The 16,155-nt window shown below is 29.1% G+C and overlaps 1 protein-coding gene across 1 annotated transcript in view; it reads right to left on the bottom strand.

Moving 5' to 3' along the window:
* LOC111635295 (X-linked retinitis pigmentosa GTPase regulator-like) overlaps window positions 1–16,155 on the bottom strand; it is a 72,209-nt gene that overhangs the window by 45,173 nt on the left and 10,881 nt on the right. Inside the window, exons 3-5 of the mRNA XM_023380224.1 lie at window positions 15,616–15,741; window positions 12,576–12,659; window positions 8,754–8,909 (exon numbers count right to left, since the gene is read on the bottom strand). Of these exons, the coding sequence (XP_023235992.1) occupies window positions 8,754–8,909; window positions 12,576–12,659; window positions 15,616–15,741 (366 nt within the window). The remainder of the gene's footprint in view (window positions 1–8,753; window positions 8,910–12,575; window positions 12,660–15,615; window positions 15,742–16,155) is intronic.

Raw genomic sequence — 16,155 nt, forward strand, 5'->3', positions numbered from 1 at the left:
ATAAACAAATAACGTAACCAACACCTTATTGTTTGCTGAGGGAGTTTTATTAAAAACGAACGTTTTCGATCCACTTAACGGATCATCATCAGGCTAGAACATACGAAAATGGAATACATAATAAATGGAACAATAAGTTCAAAAATTCAAAAATATCAATAAACTGATAACAAATCAATTAATAAGAATAAAAAATAAATTTCAAACGATACCTAATAATAAATAATATACTACAAAGACTAAACATTAATATGATCTATCATAGCTAAATAGAAGCTACTAAGTTTCCTTTGGGACCAAATTGATGTACCTAATAGGGTAAAAGCGCTTCTGAACAATGGCCCAAACTTCATCCCAGAAGAAGCAGTGAATTGGGAAACCTCCATCCAGGAGATCGAAAGAGGAATTATTGGTCTAGATCCGATAGAGAAGGATTATATACGTTGGAAGACTGTATTAAAAAATCAAGAAAAATGGAAAAAAGGAGGAAGTATTAACAAAGACATCCTATATACTAAGCGTTGGCTGAAAGCAAACAACTTAATTGCCGCAAGAGCGGATAAAAGTAAACAAATAGTTGTAATGAAAAAACAAATGTATGACAAAGCCTTAGAAGAGTACATCAAAAAGACGGAATGTATTAAGACCAGCAGTAAAATTGTTGAGGCTATTGATAGAAGAGTTAGGAAATTGGAGGGAACCAAGCTTGCGAAGGTTTTACCTTTTATCCAGAAATGCCGTAACCCCAGACCTGGGATCCCTAGACTATTTGCCTTCGCTAAAACGCATAAAGAGGGCAAGGAAATAAGGCCAATAGTGGAAAAGCATAAAGCACCTACATTTTTCTTAGAAAAAAGATTGAAAGAATATATCTCCTCCCTAATGGAAAGTAGTAAATTGGTTGCAAAAGATCCTGTAATGGTGGTTAAAGAACTACAAGACATTACTTTGATGGATGAAGAAGTGAGAACTGTGTTGGATTATGAGAGTTTGTACCCCTCCATTAAGATTTAATTCTTGTTTGGAAACTCTATTGGAGTTCTTGTTTAAAGAAAACCCGATATTAACACATCACAGAAAAGATGTTATAGAAATGGCTAATCTTATATGTTGCAAATCTTTTTTCACTTTCGAAGGCCAAACTTATAAACAAAATAGTGGAGTTCCAATGGGAAGCCCAATTTCGGGGCTTCTATGCGAGCTTGTGGTTAGAAAATTGGAAGAAAAAGTATTGCGAAGCTTTGAAAGAGAAATCGTTTACTACAAGAGATATGTGTTTTCAGAAAATCACTTATGGCTGCTGCTATTTTCGTTGTAAATTTGTCTCTTTAAAGGTTTGTAATGTCTGGAGACATAAAATATTAAAGTGAAATATATTGTAAAAGTGTGAATGTATCCTCTTAAGTGTGTTAATAGTAATTACCACGTGTTATTAACCTGAAAAAAACGTTCATTATTGCTGCAACATTTCAATAAAGAACAAATTTTCTTGAAAAAAGTTGTAATTATAAAGGTTTTTCTGAACAATTGTAAAGTGTGCAACGTATTAATGTGAATATGTAGTTGAAGTGTTTTTTAAATGGCTGTATTTTTAATCTTTTCCAACGTTACCAATTATACACCGAGGTTTTTAGAAAACAGAATCTGAGTTTGTACTGAAGAGGGACTTAAATTACAATTGAGTCCAAAATGCATATGACAAACCAATAAAAGAAGTTCATAACCTGAAAGCTGCAGATGATAGTCTACCGAACTGAAAATCGGATTAAAGAGACAAATTCACAAAGAGATATGTGGATGATTTATTTATAATATGGAGGAATAATCGAGAAATTACTAGTTTCATAGATAGAATCAACGATAACGAGGAAGGCCTCAGCCTGAAGCTAGAGCAGAAAAGTTCCGTGATGGTACATTTCTTAGATATTAATATCATCTTTAGCAAAGGGCATGTATCCACCGGCGTGTACATAAAACCAACACATAGCCCACTATACATCCCTGCTAAGTCCAATGACCCCTATCGTTACAAAATGGCAGCATTTCGTGCCTTGGTTAGAAGGGCTTTTCTATACTGCGACAACATTATAGACCGGGTTACTGAGATCGAAAGGATCATACAGTTAGCAGAAGCCTTAGGATATAAGAGAAATATTATAACGGGTATTGTTAAAAAATTTGAGAAGAATAATGATAAAGTCTCCAGACAAGGTCCATCTAAGTACACAAAATTTACATTCAACAAATATTTAGGAGGAATTATGAAGGAAATTGCAAGCGTTAAAGATTCAACGGTGATTTTGAAAAGAGCTCCCAATTTATATAAAATTCTTAGAAACGATAAAGGGGTTATTAAAAAAGAAGATAAGGCAGGTGTTTACAAGATTCCCTACGAGAACCAGCTATTAGGAATAAAAAAAGATTACGTAGGAGTTACTACCAGAAACCTCGGGGTAAGGATTAGAGAACACAAATATGATGCTAGGAAAGGGTCTAATACAACAATATTGGCCCAGATGGCGCAGGCCCAAGGATCCCTGGTTGGATGGGAGGAAGCGGAAGTCGTGAGACAAGTACACTCACCAACGTTGGCGAAGACGGCCGAAAAAATGGAGATATACAGGAGCAAACTTAAAGAAGGATGCATTAATGCTAGGGATGCGGAAGGTCTTCCCTCGGCTTGGAAATTTGCCGTTAAAAAAGCTTACAAGTAGCGCATCAACTGAAATATGATATGTATTTGATTTAAAGGAAACTTAGTAGCTTCTATTTAGCTATGATAGATCGTATTAATGTTTAGTCTTTGTAGTATATTATTTATTATTAGGTATCGTTTGAAATTTATTTTTTATTCTTATTAATTGATTTGTTATCAGTTTATTGATATTTTTGAATTTTTGAACTTATTGTTCCATTTATTATGTATTCCATTTTCGTATGTTCTAGCCTGATGATCCGTTAAGTGGATCGAAAACGTTCGTTTTTAATAAAACTCCCTCAGCAAACAATAAGGTGTTGGTTACGTTATTTGTTTATTTTTGCTGGGTACGATTGTATTCAGTATAAATAATAATTACAGATATATTAGTAAAGACTTTCACAGTAAACACTTGTGTAACAAACATAATTATAAATGTATTTCTTTTGATCAAACATTAATCAAAATAATGTATGAATTGAATTAATTACTTTCTTGCTATTCATTATCTTTTAATTATTTTAATAATTTGTTATTTATTCCTTAAATAAGTTTAAAAATCGTAATCCAAGAAATAATTTATAAATTAATACAGGAGAATTTTGCACACATTAAATCAGTGAATTTATTTGGGTTCATTTTGATCTTCCAGGCTGCATATATGTTATTTTCCAACTTCAGAAAAAATGTAAACATTTGTATGTGTCATTTAAATTATCCTCTCTCAATTTAGTGTCATAAAGAATACACAAGTTTAAACAAGGATTTTTTGCATAATCAATATGTTTCTGTCAAGCTAAACATTAGTCTTCTGTAAACAAAAAAATAGACAGAAAATTCAAGATTATAATTTCTCATTAAATAAAAATACTTAAATGTCTAAATTTTTATAGCATTTTTTTGGAGCTGTAACCAATAATACAAAATTGTGCAAGTCTACCAAAATAAGCAAGCATTTCAGATCTGTCCCCAAATTTTTTGACTGATTGAAAGTTCATAACAATGGAGGAACTATTATCTGTAATGTAAATAAATTTGTTCATTTGATTTACCATATTTATTTGCATATAAAATGATCTCACATATTGGACAAGGCTGAGTTTAAAGATCATAATAAAGAAAATTAGATTTATTAATACAATTCTAATTTTATTTCGTTTAATCACAAGTAAAATATTAAATGAATGTAAATACACACATTGTCCAGCAAAAATTACTGGCATTTTAAACTTTAAGAAAAAATCTTGTAAAATTGGCAACATAATTTGTTCATGTAAAGCTGGACAATCAGGAACCTTTTTTGACAACTGTACTCTAGTATTATATGTATACATTTCTAGATTTTTAAAATTGTTTTTTAAAATTATTTTAGATATGTTTTAAATTGTAAATTGTAATTAAGGTCAATTTCTCTGTGAATTTGTTCTATAACAGGTTAGTTTCAAGAAATTTTCTTTTGTAATAGAATGTTAGACTTTTTGTTTTACAGTAGAGCATCGATTATCTAAAACAATTCAGGACTGGGGTTGTTCAGATAATTGATCATGTACAAAAAAAAATATATTAACCTATCCCATGTTGAAATTTTTCTCCATTTCATGTTGCTTCACATTGAGTTTTCATTGATGTTAAGCCTAACAAAAATTTTTTTAAAAATAATAATCATGGCTATTGTATCATTAAAAATTATTTCTTTATTTTGCAAAAAATAAATACAGTACTGTACTGTACATTGAAAAATATAAAACAAAAAAATATACAGTATTCAGTTACATATTTTACATAAAGTAGGTCTATACATTAGAAAAAGAAGTCCAAAATTTTCTTTTGCTTTACAGTTGACACTTGTTTTTTGCCGCTAAATCTTGCACACATTTTAAAAACAGCAATTGGATAGCGTAACATTCTTCTTGCTGTTCTAACCATTTCATAGCTGTCTCAAGGCTTTGAAAAGCTTCACCACTTTTCAACTGATCTATTATTTTAAGTTTATCGGAAAGACTGAGAACAACGCACTTACATTTAATTCCCATTGTGAACAGTACAACAACTATAGCACAATCTGTTACAAGTGTGAAATTCACAGATCCAAAATTTATATCTCCGATGAAAACGAATTCCAATTCAGCACGACACACATTCCTCAGAAAAATCCACACATAACAAATGGCCACTCATAATTAGAAAATGAAGCCTTGTTTAAATATGGCCTCCCTTTCATGGTTGATCCAGTGTTGCCAGCAAAAACACGCAAAAATTTAACAAAAATAATATTAAAGTAGCCAAGACACAGCCAAATATTGTAGCGCCACATCACTAGAAGACATTTGAATTGCCAAGTAGAATGCAGTCAGTTAATTGAGTGTGACAGTTGATTGGGGGTCGGATAATTGATGCTTTACTGTAATTATATATTTTTGCTAATTATGTATTTTATATTTTCCATGTAGAAATTATTCACACAGATACATCTAGTCATTGTAATTTTTAGTGATAGATTAAAAATAGAAAGTATGATTATAATGAAAAACAAATAAATAAGATTTTACTGAATTACTATTACTAAATAATGAAATGCAATAAAATATTTTGAAAAATACTAAACTAGTAATTGAAAAATTAATCTCATTTTTGAATTTTAATTAATGAATAATATGGTGATGATAAACAGAAAATACAGCTTAGTTACACTTTTCACAAGTAAGCACAGTCATCGCTTATTAATTTTCAGATAATCAGAGGATGATTTGTATAATAATTAATTATTATTGGCTATTATTAAATGAAACTCCTTCATCAGACAGAGATTTATTTGCACTTTAATCATTTGTGCTAATTTTTTATTTATAACTCAATATTTTTAGTCAGCTGACTGTTTCTTTACTTATAAACTGATTCTGATTAAAATTATAAATCCTTTAATTATTATATTTAAATATATTAATGAAATAAACTGATGCAATGCTTTAATTGATATTCATAGTTTGTATATTTATTTAATTCAATCATTATCCTTTTAGATTGGACCTCAACAATATGTTATATATACACTAGGAAATGATTGTTGATTAAATGTTATTGTGTAATTTATATATAATTTATTAGGAATAAAAAAACAAGTTGGGCATGATTTTTATTTTTTATTTAAATATATCAATTTTAGTTAAAACATGTTTTACAAATGATTATTTGATTATGACTTGATATTAGTGCCATATTTTAATAATAAAAATTATTATACAGTCGACCCCCCCCTATAAGATCATAGATACGTTCCATTTTTTAGGAATCCGATTTCTTACGAGTCGTTCNCGTTTGGTTAAAATGGAATGGTATTTCATTACTATTTAATATATATTTCAATCTATTTAACAGGCCTAGTAAAAATATCACTTCATCATTTTCAAATGATATCATTTCTGAAGTAGTTTTTGGACAATTTCATATAAATAATTGATATTGATTATTGTCAATTGACAAAACAACTTTAAGTGATCAACTGATATCAAATGATACATTAAAACTATTTTGTAAATTGATTTTATATATTTGAAATTTGAAGTAGTTTAAAATCAAATAATACATACTATTATTGATAAATAGAACATTTGCCAAATGATTCATTTAATGTCACTTAATAAATGACATCAATTTGTATCATTTAATACTATTTGCCAAATGATACCATTAGGTGACACTGACACTCACTAAATTATGTCAATTGACATCAATTGACATCATGTATTCAGGATTTAGAAATGTGAAAATATTACAGGATTATTTCCTACCAATTTCCACCAATTCATATCATTTGAAATCATTTATTTCAAGCAAATCATTTCAACTAGGGAGATTTTTCAAATATTTTTTCTTATTTATTTGTTATCAATCCTAAAAATCCAATAAACTATAAAAAAATTCATAATAATGAAATTTACAAATATTTAATTAATGATAATTAAGTAAAAATTTGTAAATTTTTACTTTGTTATCATCAAATCAAAATAATTAACTATAATTTAATATCAAAATAATTGTTAAAAATTTTTTAACATAAAAAAATATATTTTTGAATTATTTTGAATAGCTTTTTTAAAAATATTTCTTCATAAATTGTTTATTAATGATATCTAATTAAAACAAAAATCAAAATCAAAACTTGTGTATTCAAAATTTTGATAAATACTAAAACTAATAAAAACATAAAAAATTAGACTAGCACTATTTAAAACATAAAATTTTATAAAATCTCATCATTAATATATTAAATCAGAACTGTCTTGCAAATATAAATAAATTCACACAAAAATAACCTTGGACACAGCAAATAATTTTACAAAAACATACTTAATTATAACCCAACCCTAATACTGTCTTAGCAGTGTATGCTATCGCTAATCAAGATTCAGCAAGTATTGAATGGAACTGAGCCTGAATCATCCAAAAAAAAATAGCATATTTGCTATGCAAAAGCTTTACATATTTATAGAACGACATATAAGGGACATTCTATCAATTATAAAGACATTAACTCTCTGTCTGCAGCATGGAGCATTCGTGCACCCTATACACAAATAATGCAAAGCCTCACAATAGCTAAGGGATGAATTATTTACATCTTTTGATTTAACTAATGGGGATTCATTTTTTGAAAGATATTTTGTATATATTTAATTGTAATGTTTCTTTGTATTTATCAATTTAGTTTTTATGTATTCGTTTATTTTATTTACATGTTATTTATATTGTGAGATCTGAATAGGCCCTGGGTCTAAATTAATAATTTCAAAATAATATTAAATTTCTGTTATAAAATATTCTTTCGTTTGGGTGAGAAAAATAATGTTTTAGAATGGGAAAGATAGATAACAGATGCTACTTCCTTCTAGGGAAGTTAGAACATCCTCTGTTTTTCCATTATCTGCTAGAAATCTCTTTTCGATGGGAAATGTTTACCCCTCAATTATTCCCCTTTCCGTCCATTCCCACGGAAGAGTCCTTGCATGATGACTGATCGCAGATCGTCAGATATAGAGGAAATTTATCAGAATTCGGGGAGTTCATCGACAGACCTGGAAGAGTCAGGACTCCACACCTAATTGCTCCCGATGACCAACGCCCTTAGTCGAATCACATAGAATAAATCTAGAGTTAGCGCTTAGAAGATATACTTTAATTTTGTGCACATTTCGACCTCCCAGGGAGTGAAGTTTGAGAACTTTATAAAAGAAGTGCCTTTGCCAACCGATGAAGAAGACAAAAGACAACTAAACCAGGTTGTATGTTTAATAACGATTTGTAAGCTCTCTCTCTCGTAAAGGTTAAGCATAAGTCCATATCTCTCTCGACTTATAGTTTGTAATTTGTATTTATTGTCTCTCATTGTCATATATTTGTACTACTTTATTGGTTTATGTTAAATTAAATTTACTCTTGTTTATTTGTTAAAGAATGTCTCCTTTAGAGTCTCTGAATCAGATCTATAAAATAATTACACGCGTGTTTGTCCGCGGATCGATCAATTGACAAACTGGTGTCGGGACCTGACAAGATCTAGAATTCACCCTCTAGATCGTTAATCAACATTTTTCTCGCCCTCCTATAAAAAGTTTTGAGAGCCGATCACACGATTGTGCACCAGTAAGTGATATAGGTAACATACCTATACCCTTGGTTTCTCACAATATATGATGATCTTTGTATTTTTGAATATTTTCAAACTTATGTTCAAATCGCAATGTCTTAACGTTCAGATATTGAATTGGCATTTCATTTAGTATCCTACTGGAAGAAGGCTGTTAAAAACATTAAAAAATGTTATAGTTAGTAAATATTGTTGCTGTTTCCAAGGTTATTTTGTGTGAATTCATTAATATATTTGATTTAATTTGTTTTCAACTTTTTTTCACTTCCTGATATTAAAAATACTTTTAACCATTTTGGTTATGCAAACTTGTTTTGCACTCTCTCATTTCAAAAATAATTTTCATCATTCTTTTGTTAATTGAAAACTTCACATTAAAACTTGAATAATATTGTATAGTATATATAATACCTGTTAATGCCATTGAATGATCAGCTCCACCAGATAGCATTTTTATAGAAAGACCTTCTAAACCTTGTATGCGAACAGGGAGATACTGAGTATCTTCTTCGTTATTTCCTAATTGATATTCTCCATTTGAACCAAAACCATAAACACTTCCATTATCTAAATAAATAGAAATAACAGAATTTCAATTCATATTTCAACTTAAAAAGAAATTATTAAAACCACAATATTAGATCAAATAAATATTCAGTCAAGTATAAAATAATATATTCAAGATAGTCATCTACCTAAATCTAATTATAATTTTATTAACCTTGTAAAGCATTTAATTTTAATGATGTGTTCATTTGAATAATTTTTATAATCAAATTATCAACAAAATGACTAATTTAATTACCTATTTAACTTGTTTAATTAGTCATTGCTTTTTACAGAATGATATATGATAGAACACTGTCAACAGCAGAGTGCAATGTTCTTCAACAGAGAAGCAAAACTGCCTCTTCACAAGCAAAAATAATTTTCTAATGCAAAATTTCACTGGTAATCTAAAGGATTTTGCAAATTTGTGAAATATTTTTTTATTTTAAGTTTAAAGAATATCAAAGAGAGGCAAGATTGTCTCAAGAAGGCTGGGAAAGAGAGATTGAACCTGTAATCAAATATAAGATTAAAAAATATCTTAAAATTAGTGAAACCATATTCAGGACATCTGAAAATATACATCATATTGGCTTAATTATAAAGAAGAGATTTTTCAAAAAAAGTAAACAGTAAAAATTCAGTGCTGACCTTATATTTAGGTCTCAGCAATTTTACAATTTATACCTATACAGGGTACATAGGAAAGTCCCTTTAACCGGAAAATTCTTGCAAACAGAGAGAGCTACAGCTATGCAAGTGAGGTAACAGTATAGTAAAGCAACTATGCGCGACCTAATGCAAACGACAGCAGTGTCCCTAGTGGCGAAATTTGGAAGATAGGCAGTGCAAATCGAAAATGAAAACAGATAAAGCAAACTTTCCAATTAGAAAGTTTTAGAGCATCAATTAATTAGTACAAAATAAATGTGGTTCACACGGATAAGATAAATTGTCGCCTGTATATCCAAAAATGTCCGAAAACAATGCATGCCATTTTGTGTAAATGTTTGAAAGGAATAGCCATAGGTATGAAGAAATACGCACAATTTATTGCATAAAATACATACTTACGTCAACACAGTTTGATAACATCACACAAAAACAATGGAAAGGCAAACTGTCACACAGTGATAACAAGTTAATGTCGAGTATGTTTGAAAAGTTCGCTATTGCTCACGATACACACCATTGTTATCAAACTTTATTGATGTAAGTACATATTTTATGCAATAAATTGTGCAATAAATTTCTTCATACCTATGGCTATTCCTTTCAAACATTTACACAAAATGGCATGCATTGTTTTCGGACATTTTTGGATATACAGGCGACAATTTATCTTATCCGTGTGAACCACATTCATTTCGTACTAATTAATTGATACTCTAAAACTTTCTAATTGGAAAGTTTGCTTTATCTGTTTTCATTTTCGATTTGCACTGCCTATCTTCCAAATTTCGCCACTAGGGACACTGCTGTCGTTTGCATTAGGTCGCGCATAGTTGCTTTACTATACTGTTACCTCACTTGCATAGCTGTAGCTCTCTTTGTTCGCAAGAATTTTCCGGTTAAAGGGACTTTCCTATGCACCCTGTATATTGTATATATTATAAGTAACTACTGTTTATATCCTGCATCTAGATTCACAAACATCTTGAATCCTAAGTTACAACAAAATTCATTGTAAGTTGCCAAATGCAAAAAGTCTCACATTCAGAAAGCACATCATAAGTTATGATAATGTAAAAAGTCTCATAGCTACTATGATATCTAAGAGCTCTTGTAAGTTGATGTACCAGGAAAGGTGGTGTTAGAGTATTTGCACTCTCAATAGATCATCTAGTCCAGGGATCACCAAACTATGGGCCATGGGCCAGACCTGTCCTGTAAAGTCAGCTTATCCAGCCCACCACTGCGCTGTGCCACAAATGAGCAAAAATATAATTATTTATATAGAAATATCATAGATTGTAAATAAACTTACTATGTAGAAAAAATTTAAATAAGTATAAGTAAAAATGCCAAAATTGGTCCAATGTGATCTTTGCATTTGACAGTAATATAATTTTTAGGAAAATCAATGAAATAAAAAATTTGACAACTTTTTGCAATTTTTGGATATCGGAGTGCTTTTTGTGCAAATACCTGCAATGAAGTTTCTAAAAAAAGTGATTATGAGCTTGCTGCAGCAATCGTGTTTGTATATTGGTAAATAAATATGTTGGTTGTCTTTATTTTTTGTGTATTCAGTATACTATGTTGAACAAAATGGTTATGCGGTCCATGCTCATCACTCTCTAAGATATCTGGCCCGCTATGAAAAAAGTTTGGTGACCCCTGATCTAGTCAATCAGTTTTTCCGATTGTTTCTCTTAAATATTTCCAATTCAAAACTTCCAAAATATTATCAAATGATGAAAAACTTGATAGAATTCTTCATGATAGAATTAAAACTATTTATAGAATGTCATATAAAAAAATCTAACTCATCATATTTAACGTTATCTTTTTTTAAACAAAAAAAATAATTAGTTTCTCAATTTCTTTCAAACTTTTCCAAAATTTCTATTAATGTAAGTACCAAGTATCAATTTTAGGCAGATTTCATTCCACACTTAAGCTGGTTACAGTTTTCAGTTGAAGTGAGTTTTAGATACTATTATATATGTAAATAATTTACCTAAGATACCTATCTCTAAAATATCCATATTCAAATATGAGTGATCACAAAAAACAACAAACAATAAAAACCAAGTTAATAGAAGTTTCTGAAGTAACTACATTTGCAATTTAAAATGATGCAGCAAAAGTAACAAACAACTAACTGCTTTAAAAAAATTAGGTATAAGAGAAAATAATGTAGAGACATTAACAAATCACAAAAAGTATAATTTTTAAATGCTCATTTAGTGAGAAAGACATTTTGAGGACTCAGACAGGATGTTTTCAAGCAACTGATAAAAAATTTGTGAAACATATTAATAAAATGCATGAATAAAGTTTTCAAATAACAAAGAAAATTATTCAATTTATAGTTTGTGAAACTTCAAGAAACCAAAACATACCAAAAACTGACTTTAAAATAAATTTAAATTGGCATAAATGAATAATACTTAGAACATTGCTGTAGTCATAAACTTAGTAGAAAGTATGTGATTTTTGTCTTATATTGTTCTTCGACATTTAAAATTGCTATTAGAAGAAAGAAAATGAGCAATTACTTGTAAGATATGATGGTGTAAAATTAGTTACTTGAAATAAAAGAAAATTAATCAATTTCTTTAGGTTTATTATAAAATATCCTTGCTTATATGAACAATTGTATAACTAGAGATTATACAGTACAATATTTCTAAGGAAGCACAGGGTATATATATTATATATTGTCATATAACCTCCACTAAAGCCTAACTTAGAAATAAATTATGTTTGCTTGATGTCCAGGTATAATTTTAAAATAGATTAAGCTAGATTCCAAAAAATACTGATAACTTGACAAAATATTACACATCTGAGAAAAATATAAATTTTCTCTAAACTTAAGTGATTTTTATTTCAGATTTCAAATATCTTCTAATTTAGCAATCAACAGAAAAATCAAAAATATTAATTTTAATCATAGATATATAATTTTTTAAAATTATATTTTGTTAACAATATAACAAAGTTTAAAAAACTTACCACATGCAACTAGAGTATGAGAACGTCCACATGCTATAAATGTTGCTCGTAAACTTTTCAAACCTAATTTTAACATAACAATTATAAATTAATTTTTATGATCATTGATTCTTATAAAAAGAAAAAAGTACTTAAGAACTTTCACTTCAATAAATAAAAACAACTGAAATAATAAATGGATATTTCAAAATTAAAATAATAATATATTTCAAATTTATGGTTATTGAGACAATTAAAATGGAAAACAGGAAAATCTAAAGTCACATTTATATATTAGAGAGGTTGCAGCCAAAGTTTTCATCTCTAAAACATAAACATCAAACATCGAGTGCTGCCATCTTGTAAGCCTAGAAGTTTGACAATGGCATTTCTAATGTCGAGCATGGCAAGTAGAAGTTCAGCTTAAATGTCTGCATTTTTCTGTGTTTTGGGTTAAAATTATGATGTATTTTATTAAAATAATGATCATTTNGTCAAACATCGAGTGCTGCCATCTTGTAAGCCTAGAAGTTTGACAATGGCATTTCTAATGTCGAGCATGGCAAGTAGAAGTTCAGCTTAAATGTCTGCATTTTTCTGTGTTTTGGGTTAAAATTATGACGTATTTTATTAAAATAATGATCATTTAAGCATTTATGAATAACATTTTAAAGAAACAGACAATTTTAATCCAGAAATGATTTAATTATTCAATTTTTTTGCAAGTGATGTGAAGTCCCTATAGAATTTGTGTTCATAATAGCTTATCATTAGTGTTGCAACAAATAGTATATTCGGCCTCAGGCTGAATACCGAATATTCAGCCAGGAGCATGGCCGAATAGCCAAATATTCGGCCAAACTATTCAGCTTGATTAACGCACGTACAAAATTTGGCGCACAAACCGCATTATGCAAGGGCCCTTCTCTCTATTAGCCCACTGTCACTATGCTTCGCCAATCGCGTTAATTCTTGACAGTGTGGTAGCGGACAGATACGAGCGTCATGGCAGTATATGATAAATGATAATATCAAATGTGGATAACAATGAAATGACCTACACGTGTAAATAACAAAAAAAGAACAGAGAAAGACCACAAAGTGAAAATGTGAAAATAAATATGAAATTGAGTTGATAACATAATCGAACAAGTGGAGGCAACTTATTGATGCAAAATTCGCGGCAATGCCAAACAATTGTTGTCATAGACTTTGGAAAGCTAAATGCTTGTAATGAAAGTCACTTAGCATGCATGGGCGAAAGCCTGGGGCCGTTCGGGCTACCAAGCTGTCTCGAATCTGTGAAATCATAACTGTGACTTATACTGACATCTTATCTGTCTCTTTTCTCCGTTATCACCAGGCTATGAGTCACATAATTGTAAAATGGGATATCTACAACGGAAAAGTGACGAATCAAAAGTATCATAAGCACGTATTATGATGTTTGCATAGGCATACATGGAATAGAGCAATAGAGGAAAGAGAAACGGAAGAGCAAACACAAGCACTTAAAAAAAAGGACAGGCAGGATAAGACCCTCAGATGTGCGACGATTCTCGAACGAATAGGTGTGTACGTGTGCTGATCTTTGTAATTATAAATTGTGAATACATGTGACTAATATTATTTTATTTTTTATTTTGTGCATGTTATAAGTTATAAATAAATATAAACAAACAACACTAACAAGATAACATTAAATCTAAATACCAAAATGATTAATTTACTCTGTTTTTGTTATTTGTTACTCCTGTTTTTAGGTATTCAGTATTCAGCCGAATAGCAAAAAATAGGCCAAATACCGAATAGTAAGAGAATATTCGTTACATCACTACTTATCATAACACTGTAGAAATAGGTTTGTTCTTTCACGGCATCTTCTACCATCAACAGCATAATTCATTTGTAAATTTCTAAAAATAATTTTTCAAGCTGCATATGGATTTATATAAGCCACTACTTCCCTCAACAAAAGTATGTCATGAGAACAGGCAAGACACATTGGAATTTCCTGCTATTACACCGTACAGTAGGAGACATAATGATAATTAAAGTCAAAAACAATTATTTAATGTTATTAAACATTCTCTGAATATTTTTAAATAGTTTAATTTGTTTATTTATCTTGGCAGGTAATGTTTGTTGTTCTTAAATGTTTCTGCTATTTTTATCCCATGAATCAGTATGCAATGTCAACATGTGGCGCAACATGCTTTACCTGGAGTTCAAACATCAAATGTGTATGTTTGCTTACCGTACAAGTTTAAAGTTTGATCTTTGGCCGCAACCTCTCTATTGTGTATATATATATATATATATATATATATATATATATATAGATATATATAACACAAATACACAAATATAAATTATGGGATTTCTCAATATAAAGTGACTGGATAAATTACTGTTGTATAACATTAGGTATCAGTCAGATTTTACAAGATATGACAACTTAAAAATTAAAAATTTGATTTTGAAAATTCTGAACTGTATGTTAATAGAATAAAATGAGATTCTNAGCTTTTTTTCTTACATAAAAGAAAGGCATCTCTTTAAAATGTTTGAAAAACACTGTCCTAGTATAATATATCATCAATTGCCATATTTAAATTTTAAAACTATTATATTAGTAAAGAAAAATTGACTATAAGTCAATGTTATGTAATATTCTTAATCATCCAATATTGATAAAATTTTTTTGAAATATTTTAATTATTCTCTAACTCCTCACAATGAATCTTTACACACGCAGTTTGAGGATACAAATTAGTCTAAAAATGAAAACAGAAAAACAAAACAGATTAATCTGCATATTCTGCTATGATACTCTTTCATATTCTTCAAAGTATTTGCATTGTGTTTCATGTTACTATATATTAATTAATTCTAATGATTATAATAATATATGTGATTAAGTGTTTAATTTTAAATACAATTAATTTTTAATACATTTTTAAAAAATCTGTAATACAGATTAGATGCAAAACATATGTATTATATTCTAATGAATATAGTAATGTATGGTATACAAATTTAATAATTATATATAAATTACCTGTAATTAATGCAGTGTGTTCATCTCCACAAGCAACTTGTAGAACTAAATCTTCACGTATCCAAAACTTACCAGGTTGATTATCTGCAAAATTACTTTTCCCAAAACAAAATACTGCACCAGTATCTGAAATATATTATAAATGCTGTTAAATAATAATTTAAATAAAATTTCATAATAAAAATCATTGTGTTATGAAGGAAAAAACTTTTTTCCTCTCAAAGTTAAAAACATAAGTTTATTAAATTTTTTGAGATAATCTAATAAATCCAAGATTTTAACTTTTATAAGAAACTTTTTCCCTGTGTATATATATATATCTAATAAATCCAAGATTTTAACTTTTATAAGAAACTTTTTCCCTGTGTATATATATATTACTGTATATATATATATATATATTATACCCCAACTTACGTGAAATTATACCCCAACTTACGTGAATTCACTTACGTGAAATTATACCCCAACTTACATGAATTCAACTTACGCGGTTATCGCTCGGTCCCACCTATCGCGTAAGTTCGGGGTATTACTGTA

This window comes from Centruroides sculpturatus, unplaced genomic scaffold, assembly GCF_000671375.1.
Source record: "Centruroides sculpturatus isolate CEXI.00-Female unplaced genomic scaffold, Cexi_2.0 scaffold928, whole genome shotgun sequence".
Taxonomy (NCBI): domain Eukaryota; kingdom Metazoa; phylum Arthropoda; class Arachnida; order Scorpiones; family Buthidae; genus Centruroides; species Centruroides sculpturatus.